Source organism: Ranitomeya imitator, chromosome 3 (assembly GCF_032444005.1).
Source record: "Ranitomeya imitator isolate aRanImi1 chromosome 3, aRanImi1.pri, whole genome shotgun sequence".
Taxonomy (NCBI): Eukaryota; Metazoa; Chordata; class Amphibia; order Anura; family Dendrobatidae; genus Ranitomeya; species Ranitomeya imitator.
In genome coordinates this window covers 757,182,838-757,197,335 of record NC_091284.1, presented here as the reverse complement: position 1 = coordinate 757,197,335, position 14,498 = coordinate 757,182,838, and the positions used below count along the sequence as shown (strand labels likewise).

General features: G+C 45.4%; 1 protein-coding gene across 1 annotated transcript in view; it reads left to right on the top strand.

Moving 5' to 3' along the window:
- Positions 1-14,498, top strand: part of PDS5B (PDS5 cohesin associated factor B) — a 225,703-nt gene that overhangs the window by 182,346 nt on the left and 28,859 nt on the right. Inside the window, exons 25-26 of the mRNA XM_069758991.1 lie at positions 1,313-1,517; positions 10,874-10,988. Of these exons, the coding sequence (XP_069615092.1) occupies positions 1,313-1,517; positions 10,874-10,988 (320 nt within the window). The remainder of the gene's footprint in view (positions 1-1,312; positions 1,518-10,873; positions 10,989-14,498) is intronic.

Below are 14,498 nucleotides of genomic sequence, written 5' to 3'. Positions count from 1 at the left end.
TATATATATATATATATATATATATATATATATATATATATATATATATATATATATATATACATATATATATATATATATATATATATATATATATATATATATATACATATATATTTTTTTTTTTTTTTTTCTTTTTGGGACACATGGATCATTTCTATAGCGGTATGTTGGTTTTGCAAGCCTGCGAGAAAACCACGCAGTACGGATGCCATACGGATTACATACGGAGGATGCCATGCGCAAAAAACGCTGACACACCCTGCCTACGGAGGAGCTACGGACCACTAGTTTCGGGACATTTCAGCGTATTACGGCCGTAATATACGGACCGTATTTTCATACGCTGAGTGTGAAGCCGGCCTTAAGCTGTGGGGATTGGGGATTAATCGTATTAACCTAGGTAGTGCATTCCAAAGAATCGGCGCAGCACGTGTAAAGTCTTGGAGACGGGAGTGGGAGGTTCTGATTATTGAGGATGCTAACCTGAGGTCATTAGCGGAGCGGAGGGCACGGGTAGGGTGGTAGACTGAGACCAGAGAGGAGATGTAGGGTGGTGCTGAGCCATGGAGTGCTTTGTGGATGAGGGTAGTAGTTCTGTACTGGATTCTGGAGTGGATGGGTAGCCAGTGTAATGACTGGCACAAGGTAGAGGCATCGGTGTAACGGTTGGTGAGGAATATGATCCTGGCAGCAGCATTCAGGACAGATTGGAGCGGGGAAAGTTTGGTAAGAGGGAGGCCGATTAGTAGAGAGTTACAATAGTCCAGACGAGAATGAATAAGTGAAACAGTAAGAGTTTTTGCAGAGTCGAAAGTAAGAAAAGGGCGAATTCTAGAAATGTTTTTGAGATGTATAATGTGTGTACGTGGGAGCTGAAGGTTTCTAAAATATGCCACTCAACTTCTACACTCTAAAGTGGGCTTACACCTTAGAAAACTGTTGGTAAAGTTTCCCCAAAGACCTGCTTTGTGGATTAGTAATGCTTTCAGTGGCGGCTATGGAGATGAGCCAAAACCTAAATCCTAGGGTAGAAACTTAGCGCTGCTTCAAACAAAGAACCACATGCTTGGTCCTTCTCCCTCTTCTTCCACATCTGCAGTTTGAGACCCACACATTAGATAGCGGTCCGCTTCTGTCTGACCTCCCAAACACATACTGGTAGGGAATTTAGATTAGAAAAACTGTAAAGCGCTATAGAATATGTAGGCTTTATGTAAATAAAGAGATTATTATTAATGTGCAAGGCAGCTTTATAGTATAAGGTCCTCTATGGGCTCTATTGATCATTGTGTTTTCTCCTGGTTCTTAGGATGAGTGTTACCAAGTCAGACAGCTGTTTGCACAAAAGCTACACAAAGGTTTATCTAGATTGAGGCTTCCACTTGAATATATGGCAATTTGCGCCCTTTGTGCAAAAGATCCCGTGAAAGAGAGAAGGGCACATGCCAGGCAGTGCCTGGTGAAGAATATTAACGTACGGAGGGAGTATCTGAAGCAGCACGCTGCCGTCAGCGGTAAGTAATGCCTCATGCCATCCTCCGTAGCGCTCACATGGGAGCCGGGCCTACAGTTAGGGCCAAAAGTATTGACACACCTGCAGTTCTGTCAGATAATACTCCGTTTCTTCCTGAAAATGATTGCAATCACAAATTCTTTGGTATTATCTTCATTTAATTTGTCTTAAATGAAAAAACACAAAAGAGAATGAAGCAAAAAGCAAAACATTGGTCATTTCACACAAAACTCCAAAAATGGGCCAGACAAAAGTATTGGCACCCTCAGCCTAATACTTGGTTGCACCACCTTTAGCCAAAATAACTGCGACCAACCGCTTCCGGTAACCATCAATGAGTTTCTTACAATGCTCTGCTGGAATTTTAGACCATTCTTCTTTGGCAAACTGCACTAGGTCCCTGATATTTGAAGGGTGCCTTCTCCAAACTGCCATTTCTAGATATCTCCACAGGTGTTCTATGGGATTCAGGTCTGGACTCATTGCTGGCCACCTTAGAAGTCTCCAGTGCTTTCTCTTAAACCATTTTCTAGTGCTTTTTGAAGTGTGTTTTGGGTCATTGTCCTGCTGGAAGACCCATGACCTCTGAGGGAGACCCAGCTTTCTCATACTGGGCCCTACATTTTGCTGCAAAATTTGTTGATAGTCTTCACACTTCATAATGCCGTGCACACGGTCAAGCAGTCCAGTGCCAGAGGCAGCAAAGCAACCCCAAAACATCAGGGAACCTCCACCATGTTTGACTGTAGGGACCGTGTTCTTTTCTTTGAATGCCTCTTTTTTTTCTCCTGTAAACTCTATGTTGATGCCTTTGCCCAAAAAGCTCTACTTTTGTCTCATCTGACCAGAGAACAGTCTCGGGGTAAGAAGTGGGGTCTTCCTGGGTCTCCTACCACACAGTCCTTTTTCATTCAGACGCCGACGGATAGTACGGTTTGACACTGTTGTACCCTCGGACTGCAGGGCAGCTTGAACTTGTTTGGATGTTAGTTGAGGTTCTTTATGCAACATCCGCACAATCTTGCGTTGAAATCTCTTGTCAGTTTTTCTTTTCCGTCCACATCTAGGGAGGTTAGCCACAGTGCCATGGGCTTTAAACTTCTTGATGACACTGCGCACGGTAGACACAGGAACATTCAGGTCTGTGGAGATGGACTTGTAGCCTTGAGATTGTTCATGCTTCCTCACAATTTGGTTTCTCAAGTCCTCAGACATTTCTTTGGTCTTCTTTCTTTTCTCCATGCTCAATGTGGTATACACAAGGACACAGGACAGAGGTTGAGTCAACTTTAATCCATGTCAACTGGCTGCAAGTGTAATTTAGTTATTGCCAACACCTGTTAGGTGCCACAGGTAAGTTACAGGTGCTGTTAATTACACAAATTAGGGAAGCATCACATGATTTTTCGAACAGTGCCAATACTTCCCCCCCCTCCCTTTTTTATGTTTGGTGTGGAATTATATCCAATTTGGCTTTAGGACAATTCTTTTTGTGTTTTTTCATTTAAGACAAATTAAATGAAGATAATACCAAAGAATTTGTGTTTGCAATCATTTTCAGGAAGAAACTGAGTATTATCTGACGGAATTGCAGGGGTGTCAATACTTTTGGCCACAACTGTATGTGTTATCAGTAACAGTCACATTTCTATTCACTGTACTTCTACTGAATATTCCATGGTGCTCACTTATTATTGTAAAAAGCATCAAGAAAGGCACTCCAGATATTTTTCTGGCTCATATTAAATTTCTCATAATTAAGTGAACTTGGTGTCCTGGGTGCTAAGGAGGTTGTATCGGATAAGAAGCAATGGTCCGCTCGCGTTTCTTCAGTACCAACTCCACTGTAGTCCATGAGCTGAGTTTTGCAGTGTTGAAATGCCACACACATCTCACATCCCAGAGTTGGCAGGCAGGCGGCATATATAATATAAGCCTGTAATTTCATTTTCCACTTTGATTTTGAGTATCGTTCCAACTCCAGACCTCCATGGGACATTCATTTTGATTTACTTTGATAATTATGTTTTATTGTTCTGAAGATATTCCTCTATCCAAGAATAAAAATTTGCAATTGGAATATTTCATTCAGAGAAACCTAGGATGTGGTATTTCTCCTTCGCCTCATTGGGGGACACAGACCGTGGGTGTATGCTGCTGCCACTAGGAGGCTGACACTAAGTGATGCAAAGGAAGTTCGCTCCTCCTCTGCAGTATACACCCTCCTGCTGGCTCTCAGCTAACCAGTTCTTGCTTTTAGTGCGTAGGAGGCACACGGACGGGTCTGCTATTCAGACCCAAAACTATTATTTTATTTTTACCTTTTACATTTTTGATTTCACTTTTTACAACGAAGGGGCGACGGATCCTTTCAAGGCTCCGATCTCCCCGAACCATCAACAGGCGTGCACGGAGAGTGTCGCCTCTCCGTATCCTCTCCTTCGACGTGGAATGCTATGCCTGAGCTGATTTTTAGGGGCAACGGGTCCCTTCAAGGGCGCATCGATCTCCCTTCACCATCAACAGACGAGCACATGGAGTGTCGCCTCCACTTACCCTCTTCTGCAGCAAGGCCTAATGCCAGACAACTGGGCCTGGGTACAGAGGCAATCTGTCTTTGGCATTCGAGCAGCCCTCATTGTACCACCACTGTTAAAGCGGATGGCACAAAGAGGCGGACGGTTCCTCTCCACCTCCCTAACAAAGGAATTGAGGGTTACCCCTTTATCCCTGCACCGTCCACTCTGCAATACCTGACATGCAGCAGAACAATAGAGTTTGCGCTCTTTCCTCATCAGTACGTGTCTTGCTTTGGCTCCATGCCGGGACGCGCACCGATGGTGAGTGGATCCAGTCGGCGATGGGCCTCTGCAGTGGGATATTCACATGCTGACAGGCAGCCTCAGCCACGGCTTCCCTGTAGCCTACCTCCCTGAGGTAACGCTCCGGCCGGCTGCAAAAATTTAGCCCCCGGCTTCAGCCAATGTGTAGGCCGCATCCCGGAAGCCGCGCCTGCACTATGGCGCGCTAAGGAGGCTCCGCCCACTTTTCTGGCGCTTCTCGCCTGGCACGGGAGCACTCTCGGCCACTCCAACACGCCCCTTACTTCTACCCTTGGTTTTGCTCCCACCAGCTGCAGAAATTTAGGCCAGGTTTGGGCTTATTCATGGAAGTCACGAAGCTTCGCCCAGATTGCGTCTGTGGCTCCGCCCCCCAAATTGGTGCCTCTCGCTCCCTGCGAGACTTTTCCACCTCTGCAACTCTCGGTGGCCATCTTGGACCACCCAGCCGGCTCACACAGGGACGACGCATTAAAGGGGCACAAATATGCTGCTACATCAGTACCCAGGTAAGGAAGTACTGCTCTCTCCACCTGCATTTTCCTCCTGTACTTAAAGGCGCACGACCAGTAATTCCTGGTCTTAATGGCACATGACCAGCATTCCCTGGTCTTAACGGCACATGACCAGTATTCCCTGGTCTTAATGGCACATAACCAGTATTCCCTGATCTTAAAGGCTCGTGACCAGCATTCCCTGGTCTTAAAGGCACTTGACCAGCATTCCCTGGTCTTAACGGCACATGACCAGTATTCCCTGGTCTTAACGGCACATGACCATTATTCCCTGATCTTAAAGGCTCGTGACCAGTATTCCCTGGTCTTAAAGGCATTTGACCAGCATTCCCTGGTCTTAAAGGCACAGAACCTGTATTTCCTGGTCTTAAAGGCTCATGACCAATATTCACTTGTCTTAAAGGTACATGACCAGTTCGTAGCTGGTCACCCTAAATGAGCTCAGGAGCCCTCCGCCGCTGATCCCAGCTTATCCCAGAGTACCTAGTTCCCCTGAGTGGGCTTCGTCACTGCCGCAATACATGGCTTCTCTGACCAAGAGACTGAATCCCTCCATGAACCCTCTGTGGGTCGGAGTGCTTGAAGGACCGATATAGATGGTCCCTCTCCTACAAGGGAGCCGTCGGCTAGCAGGGGCCGCAAGTATTCTAGAATCGTACAGACATCTATAAATGTACAGGCGTCTAGAAAACGGAAACTTCATTTCCTGATCCCTCACCAATGATTTGCTGAGAACAAGACTCTGAATATGGATCGGATATTGCCTTGGATCTGGACTCGCAAGAGCTTCAGAAAAAAATGGATTTGACTACTTATATCAACCAATCTGTAGATTGACGAAAACTCCGGTTCTGCTCTAGATCACGCAGTGTCACTCATAAGGAGGCTATACTCCCTCGTAGAGCATTTGCCATTCTCTTGGACAGAGAGCGTCCGGATAAGCGATTCACTGGACAGAATCCTCTTCAAGCGTGGTATCCTTTTTCAGGCAATATGCAAACACGTGAGGTGTCCCCTCCACGTATACCCCCTGTGACGTGGGATGCCATGTCTGGTCTGATTTTTAGGGGCGTCTGGTCCTTTAAAGGGCACCGATCTCCCCACACCATCAACAAATGAGCACATGGAGTGTCGCCTCCATGTATCCTCTCCTGCAGCCAGGCCTAACGCCGGACAACCAGCCCTGTCTACACGGGGACCTTGAACTCTGTGAATGTACAGAGGCACCCTTTTTGGTGTCCGAGCACCTCTCTCCGCATCAACACTATTTAGCAGATGATGCAAGAAGGTGGACGATCCCTTTCCACTTCCCTGTTAAGAGGATGGTGGATCAAGGATTCATCATTTTAACTCTGCACAGTCAAAAGAGAGCGTCGATAGCAAGAGACGGATTTTTCCTGAACTGCTGGATGCAGCTGCGCATTCTGCCACTTGGTAAATTAACCGGGTAGAATCACCTGTGGTATACCTAACAGTATCCCTGCCCGATGGGTCATCAATTAAAAATACCACGGACTGTCAGATAGCAAATGTAGTTCGTCCTGTCTTGCGGCCTCGGGTTCAGCGCTCTACCCTTCCTTAGCCGCCGCATGGGTTGCTAGAGCAATGGTTTCCTGGTCAGAGACCTTAACTACTTACAACAGTAACCTTTTTCCGTAGACATTACAGCTGGCCATTCAAATCTCTTGAGCGGGAGACTGTGTTCACGCTTCTTGGATGCGGCTAGTTGCGCGGTGCTGTTAGCAGCAAATGCCATTACACTCAGTAGGGCATTATAGCTCAGAGAATGGGAGCGTACTCTGTGTTTAAAAAGCCTCTGACATCACTCCCTTACCAGAGTGGTCAGTTATTCGGTGAGAAGTTAGGGGCGTTCCCTATGCATGAACAAAGGATCGCATGTTTCTTATAGACCCAACCAGCAGTGGAAGGGTTGTCCAGGACAGTCTAGATCTAGGGGATCGTGGTTCCAAAAAGGGGACTGAAAAGTAAGATCGATCCCGGACCGTAAACTTCTAACAAGCTTGACAAGGTCCTCCTTCTTCAGATGGAGTTCCTCCACTCAGCCATTATTTCAACGGAAAAAGGTGGAGTTTCTGGCATCCATCTACTTTCGGGATGCTTACTTTCGCATTTTCAAGTCATGACTTTGCCCTTCGGCCTTGCTACCGCACCCAGAGTGTTCACAAGGGTCATGGCGCCTGTCATGTTCCTCTTGCACCCTAGAGGCATGGTCATCCTGCCCTATCTGGTCGACTTTCTAGCTGCACTTCCAGGACTGCGCTGAGTCGTCTATATCTCTTGCGATACCCTCTCTCACCTGGGCTGGCAGCTAAACTTAGACAAGTTTTCCTCATTTCCAGCCCAGCAGATATCCTTTTTGAAGATGATCCTGGACATTTCCAGAAGGTTGGTAATTCTCCCTTGAGACAAGGTCGTGGCCCTTCAACAGGGAGCTCGCGCATTTGATCACTCATCCCCTCATTCCATTTGATTTGCTAGGAGGGTTCTTAGGAAAAATGGTGACGGCAATGGAAGCAGTTTCCTTCGCTCCTCTCATTTTCTGTAGGCCAAACAGGCTTTCAGATGGTAGTCCCTGAGCTCCTTCCTCATCCAGGGGAGATCCTATCTCCTGGTGCAATGGTTACTAGTGATTATTGATGCCAGTCTTCTCCCAATTATTGTTCTTGGGATCCGAACGGTATGGCTAGTCCTACAGCAGGTCCACTGTCTTCTGGCGGGTCGCCCCATCTGAATTCAATCGGATAATTCCTCGGCTGTGCCATACGTCAATCATCTAGCAGGTACCCACAGTCAGGCGCCATGGCCGAGGTACCTCACATTCTCTGATGGGCCGAGATCTATCATTCGATGATCTTGGCACTACATAGCCCAGGAGTAGAACTCTGGGTGGCAGACGCCGTCAGGGTCCCACCTTAAGTGAGTTGGAACTTCACCCGGAAGTTTTCCATCAGATCTGCCTTCACTGGAGCACTCCAGATGTAGATCGGATGGTGTCCAGACTGAACGCCAATGTACTCCAGTTCATGGTTTGGCTTCGAGATCCAAAAGCCATCGCAGTGCATACTCTGGTTCATCTGGGGTACCAGTTTCCATAACCCCTCTTCTACTACTTCCGAGAGCCTTTCGGAAGCAGAAAGGGTCCCCGTGATCCTGGGAGATCCGCACTGACCACGTCAGGTTTTTTCGTTTGCGGAACTAGTATTTTTCCGTCTTATTGCAACAAAACTGCAAGTAGGGACTTCCTCGCAGGGAGTTTTCAAATGTGGTTTTTCCCTATCACATACCGTTAGATCTTTGGGACCTTTAATGGTCCTGGGAGTCTTACAGTAGACTCCTTTTGATCTGAACAGACTTTACTATTAAGGAAAGTCGCCGTTTTTTCTCTGCGATCTCGTCATCCTGACGAGTCTTCAGAGCTAGCAGCTATGTTCTTTCAGACATTTTCCCTTATTGCCATCAAGACAAGGTTGTCCACAGGCGATCCCCGTCCCTTGTTACCAAGGTGATATTGTATTCCCACTGTTATGAGGGCATCGTTCTTCCCTCATCTCTTTTGGCACCAGTCCACAAAACGGAATTGGTTCCCCATATTCTGGACAAACTGAGTGCTTGGAGTAGGTATGCATCGAGTACAGCGTCCTTCCAAAGGTTGGACACTTTATTTGGGCTTCCTGACGGTAAGAGTTAGGCTTCCTGACGGTTACAGGAAGGGTTTAGCCGTTTCATCGGCCATGTTAGCCAGGTCGATTCGTTAAACTATCCAGGAGTCCTTCCGTGTTAGATGTCAGCCTTTCTCCCTGTCTATCGAGGTTTCTTGGATTCTAGGCATCAGGCGTCAGCAAAGCACGCTTGCGGGCTCGTCCAGTCCGCATGCATTCTTGAAGCGCTATAATTCCCAGACTTCCGCAGATGTGAGTCTGGGTAGGCGGACTCTGCAGGCTGAGGTGGCGCACTTGTAAGTAGCGGTTACACAGGGCCTGATCTGATGTTGTCCCCACCCAGGGAGTGCTTTGGGACGTCCCAAGGTCTGTGTCCCCCAATGAGGCGAAGGAGAAATAGGGATTTTTGTGTACTCACCGTAAAATCCTTTTCTCCAAGCCATTCATTGGGGGACACAGCTCCCACCCTGTTATTAGCTTGTGCTTGTTTTATAACTTGACATGCTATACTCTCATATATAATGTGACATGCTATACCTTCATATGTTGTTATTGATCTCCTACTGCTTTTGCACTGAACTGGTTCTCTGAGAGCCAACAGGAAGGTGTATACTGTAGAGGAGGAGCTAACTTTCTTTGTATCATCTAGTGTCAGCCTCCTAGTGGCAGCAGCATACACCCACGGTCTGTGTCCCCCAATGGATGGCTGGGAGAAAAGGATTTAGTACACAAAAATCCCTATGTTAGTGTACCCTTTATATTTTTTTGAGGTGTGTGTGTGTGTGTGTATATATATATATATATACACACACACACACACACACACACACACACACACACACACACACACACACACACACACACACATATATACACACATACACACATATATATACACACATACACACATACATACACACACACACACAATATATATATATGTGTGTGTGTGTATATATATATATATATATATATATATATATATATATATATATATATAATGTGTGTAATATAAATATATCCTGATTTTAAAAAAATAAATAACTGACTGCACATGCCATGATCCCATCAGAGGAAGTACCCAGTACGCTGCTCTCACCAATTTCGCCTATGCAATGTATGAGTTTGAGATCCTCTGTAGTGTTTTACTGTAGCAGTGTTCAGGTCATTGGGCACATAAGGGATAAGACAGTTTTTTGTTTTATTTCCCTAGTAACCTGAATAAAAAAAAAAGAAAAGAAATTGTATTCATCATGAATAAGATGCAGAAATGAAAAGGAATCTGTCACCAATTTGTTCTATGTAATCTGACAGCAGCATGATGTAGGGACAAAACCTGAATCCAGCCATGTGTCACTTATTTCATTGTGTGCAGTAGTTGTGATACAACCTGCTGCAGATTTAGCAGAGCTCACAATGCTGAGCTGTGTATAACCCTGCGCACACAACTGATTGGCAGCTTTCTGTGTACACTGTATAGCGACAGCTGCAGGAGTTTGGTTGGACTAGGAGGCAGTAGGCAGCCGAGTTCGGCTTTGGGAAAATGGCCGCCGCGATCTCTAATGCGCACGCGCGGCATCCCGCGGCCATTTTCCTGAAGCCCCGTGCAGCAGAGCACTCCATCTGCGCACGCGCGGCCCCAGGAAGATGGCCGCCCCCACCGATGCAAGGGATTACAGCGCAGATCGCGCGCTGTGTCTTCACGTGGGCGCAGGGAAGTCGGAACTCTGGACATGCGCACACCACTACGCCACCAACGGAAAGCTGGGGAAGAAAAGAGCGCTGTGAACACGCCCACCTGACCAGACCAGCTTGATTGACAGGCGAAAACGGCGACTTTGGTAATGTATTTCTCAGCATACATGGGGAATCAGGGTACACTACATACACTATAGTAACGCACAGCGCAGGCCCTATTTAACAGTATTTATAGCTCAATCTCAAAAAACGGGGTGACAGGTTCCCTTTAATCTCCTGATGGTAAAACTGATGTTATTGAAAACACAGCCCACTAAGTGACATATCTCTGAAATCAAGTGCTCTGACCCTACACCATGCTGCTTTGAGATCACATAGCAAAAACCTGCTGACATATTACCTTTAAATAATATATCCTAGACAGGCTGAAAACAAAGTTGAAAATGCTAGAGCCATAAAGATAGCGATGTGTTTGTTCCTGATTTAATGTAAAGTAACAATGGGTGACTGGCAGGAAATAACTGGGACTTGCTGCTAAATTTCCTGTTACATTGAACACATTGCTTAAAGCCATGCACAGTGTTGTTACCATACTAAAAATAACACAGCAATTACTTTCCCCAGAAAAGCTGCTGTCTCTCCTGCCTGAATATGTTGTTCCATACACAATTCATCTTCTCGCACATGACCCGGACTATGTGAAAATTCAAGATATAGAGCAACTGAAAGATATTAAAGAGTAAGTGTGCAATAATGATTTACATGGCAGCTACTATCTGAATCAGACTACCTGTAGCACAGATGCATCACTTCCGTTTCTACTGACAAGTATGTGCGTAGTTGATTGTCTCATTCATTCATTGTTCTGTCCATGGTTTTCACAGATAAAACACATACCCGATTATAGCCTCTGGGCATGTTCACACGTGTCCATTATTATAGACCTTTATCTGACCATTGTCCGCAAAAAAATAAAACTAAATGTATTCTAAAACTAATGTATAGCACTCTGATGCCTCACTGATCAAAATTCAAACAAACGGACCAAAAATGGTTGAACATAGGATTGAGCACACTGAAAAATTGTCTTTTTTTTTTTTTTTTTTAAATTTTTTTAATTTCCTCTCGTACAAAAAACCCAGAGGTCTGAAAGAGGTTTCACAGTGATGAACGGCAGCATGCTGTGTGGTATAAATGAAGTGTTAACTTTAATTCTGTCGATTATTATTACAGCTGTAACTAGAGGTCAGCACATCTGCCAAATTTCTAATTCAAGCGAAAAATTCTCAATGCAAATTGAAAGTTCCCTGATTGCAGTAAAAAAAAAAAAAAAATGTAAATTATGCTTTATGGTCTTCCAACCTCAAGCATAATAAATGGCTTTGACTGTGTTTGACCATATGACCGTGCATGGTCACAGCGTTGAAGCCCAACCGGCACCTGTGTAGAGGAGACAGAAGCCAGAGTGGGTACATAAGGAAGCAGTTGAAGACTGTCAAGGACAGAGATGTTTTTTTTTTTTTTTATGCCCTTTACAGCCCAGACAAATCCAGCTTAAAGGGAACCTGTCCTCCCCAACATTGAAGGTGAGCTAAGCTCACCGCATCAGGGGCTTATCTACAGAATTCTGTAATGCTGTAGATAAGCCCCTGATGTATCCTGAAAGATGAGAAAAGAGGTTAGATTATACTCACGCGGGCGGTCAGATTCGATGGGCGTCGCGGTCCGGGGCCTCACCATCCTCATAGGATGACTTCCTCTTCTTGTCTTCACGCTCTGGTGCAGGTGTACTTTGTCTGCCCTCTTGAGGGCAGAGCAAAGTACTGCAGTGCGCAGGTGCTGGGCCTCTCTGACCATTCCCGGCACCTGCGCACTGCATCATAAGAAGATGGGAGGCCCCAGACCGCGATGCCGATCGGACCTGACATTATTAAGGCACAGATAGGTAACATCCACAGACACTAGATTAAAGGATCCATATGCTAAGACTACCAATAAAGGTATAGCTGGAGGATTGTCAGAAAAGGTCCACTGAACATATGTAATTATTCCCCCAATCAAGGACAAAAAATAATAAATGACGTGGTCTACCTGGACCGATACACTCTGATATTAACTGTCCAATGGGTTAAATTGTCAACACCTATCATATGTATCGAGTGAAGCTGACTTGCTCATTTATTCCCCCTGGACTCATTGATTCCAGCCAGAATATCCATCTGGGTTCTCTTTGGATACTTTTTTTTTTATCCCAATCACCCAGTCTCTTAGATTGTGGTATTACCTCAATCACCCTAAATTAAATGGTGTTTATTGACTATGTTGCGTGATAAATTAGTATCCCTCCTATGATTAATGTCGCCAAAGTGTTCACCTATCCTTACCCGTCTTTTAGTATTGCCCATGTAATTCATAGGACATGTACATAAGTATATGACCCCTTTTTGTTTTACAATTTGCGAAGTCCCTTTTGTTGTAGGTTCTCCCAGTTACCACACTCGAAAAAGTTTTTGAAACATTGATGTAGCAACAGAAGCTGCAAGTACCGCACTTGAAAGTGCCCAATTCTCTCCGATCGAGTCAAGTGCCCGCTGGTTTTTGGGTAGTATAATGGCTATGCATAACATAATCCCCTACTGATCTCACTCTCCTGCATGTAACCGAGTGTAGGACAAATAAATTCAGAGATATTCATATGTGCTTGCAAAATGTCCCAATGTTTTCTCAAGATGTTTAAAGCTTTAAAATTGTGATCATCATAAGTCACAATCAATCTGGTAATATCTTTAGAGTTATCTTTTGTTTTAGAGGAGAGAATTTCTGTACTAATTAAGGCAATTTGGTACCCTTCATCAGTAACTTGTGGTGGATAGCCTCTATGGGCAAATCTCCTCCCCAGTCTATTAGCTTGTGCCTCAAATTCCCTCAATGAAGAACAGTTTCTTCTGAGCCTTAAAAATTGTCCCTTAGGGATCACTTTCTTGAGGCTTGTGGGGTGATGGCTTTCCCACCTTATCAGGAAATTAGATGCCGTGGATTTGTGAAAGATGGTGGTGTGGAGATAACCTTCCACTCCCTTCATGATTAAAATGTCTAGAAAAGCAATTCTGTCTCTGTAAAACTTAAGGTACCATCACACTCAGCGATGCTGCAGCGATATAGACAACGAGCCGATCGCTGGAGCGTCGCTGTTTAGGTCGCTGTAGACACGTCAAACACAGCAACTCCAGAACGATGCAGGAGCGATCCAGTGACGTAATGGCGACTCACTTATCGTTCTCGCTGGTTGTTAGCTCCATGTAAAACATTGCAGGCATCATTGCTTTTGATGTCAAACACGACGATACACGCCGACCTGACGACCAAATAAAGTTCTGGACTTCTAGCTCCGACAAGCGATATCACAGCAGGATCCTGATCGCTGCTGCGTGTCAAACACAACGAGATCGCTATCCAGGACGCTGCAACGTCACGGATTGTTGTCTTTCTCGTTGCAAAGTTGCTGAGTGTGAAGGTACCTTAAGGCTGAGACTGTTGTTGTTTAAATAAGCCACTAATTGTTCAAAGGAGTATTTCTCCTATGACCACCGGACAAGGACGGCATCTATGTAGTGCCCCCAGAATTGTATTCAGGGACACCACTTGACGTCCTCGTCCCATAACTCAACAGTATCCTCCCAGGAGAAAATTAGCATATGTGGGGGCACAGGGGTTCCCTATTTCTGTGCCCCTGAGCTGGTGGTAGAATTTTCCATTAACCACTTTCCGACATCAGGTGTACACCCTCCCTCTGTTGGCTCCGACGGTGAGCCCACATCTTTTCCAGCACATGTCAGATGTTTTGAACAGCTGATGTATGCCGCTAACAGCTGCGGGAGGAATCGTGATCCACCCTCACCTGTTAACCCGTTAAATGCCGCTGTCAAACTTTCAGCGGCATTTAACACACACTTCCGGTAAGCATGCCGAAAATCCTCCCATCGGTGCCCGTGTCACTTGTCACCGATGAGTTGGCATGGCAACCAGAGGTCTCCAGCAATTCTGCTACATACAGTTTTATCCGATCATCGCCTGTATGTAGCTAAGGGAGTGGGTTATAGCAGCTTCTAGTCTCCCATAGACTATTGTAGCATGCCAAAAGTTAGAAATTAAAAAAAGTGTTTAAAAATATAAAAGTTCAAATAACCCCCCTTTCGCCCCATTCAAAATAAAACAAAAAAAATCAAACCTACACATATTTGGTATCGCC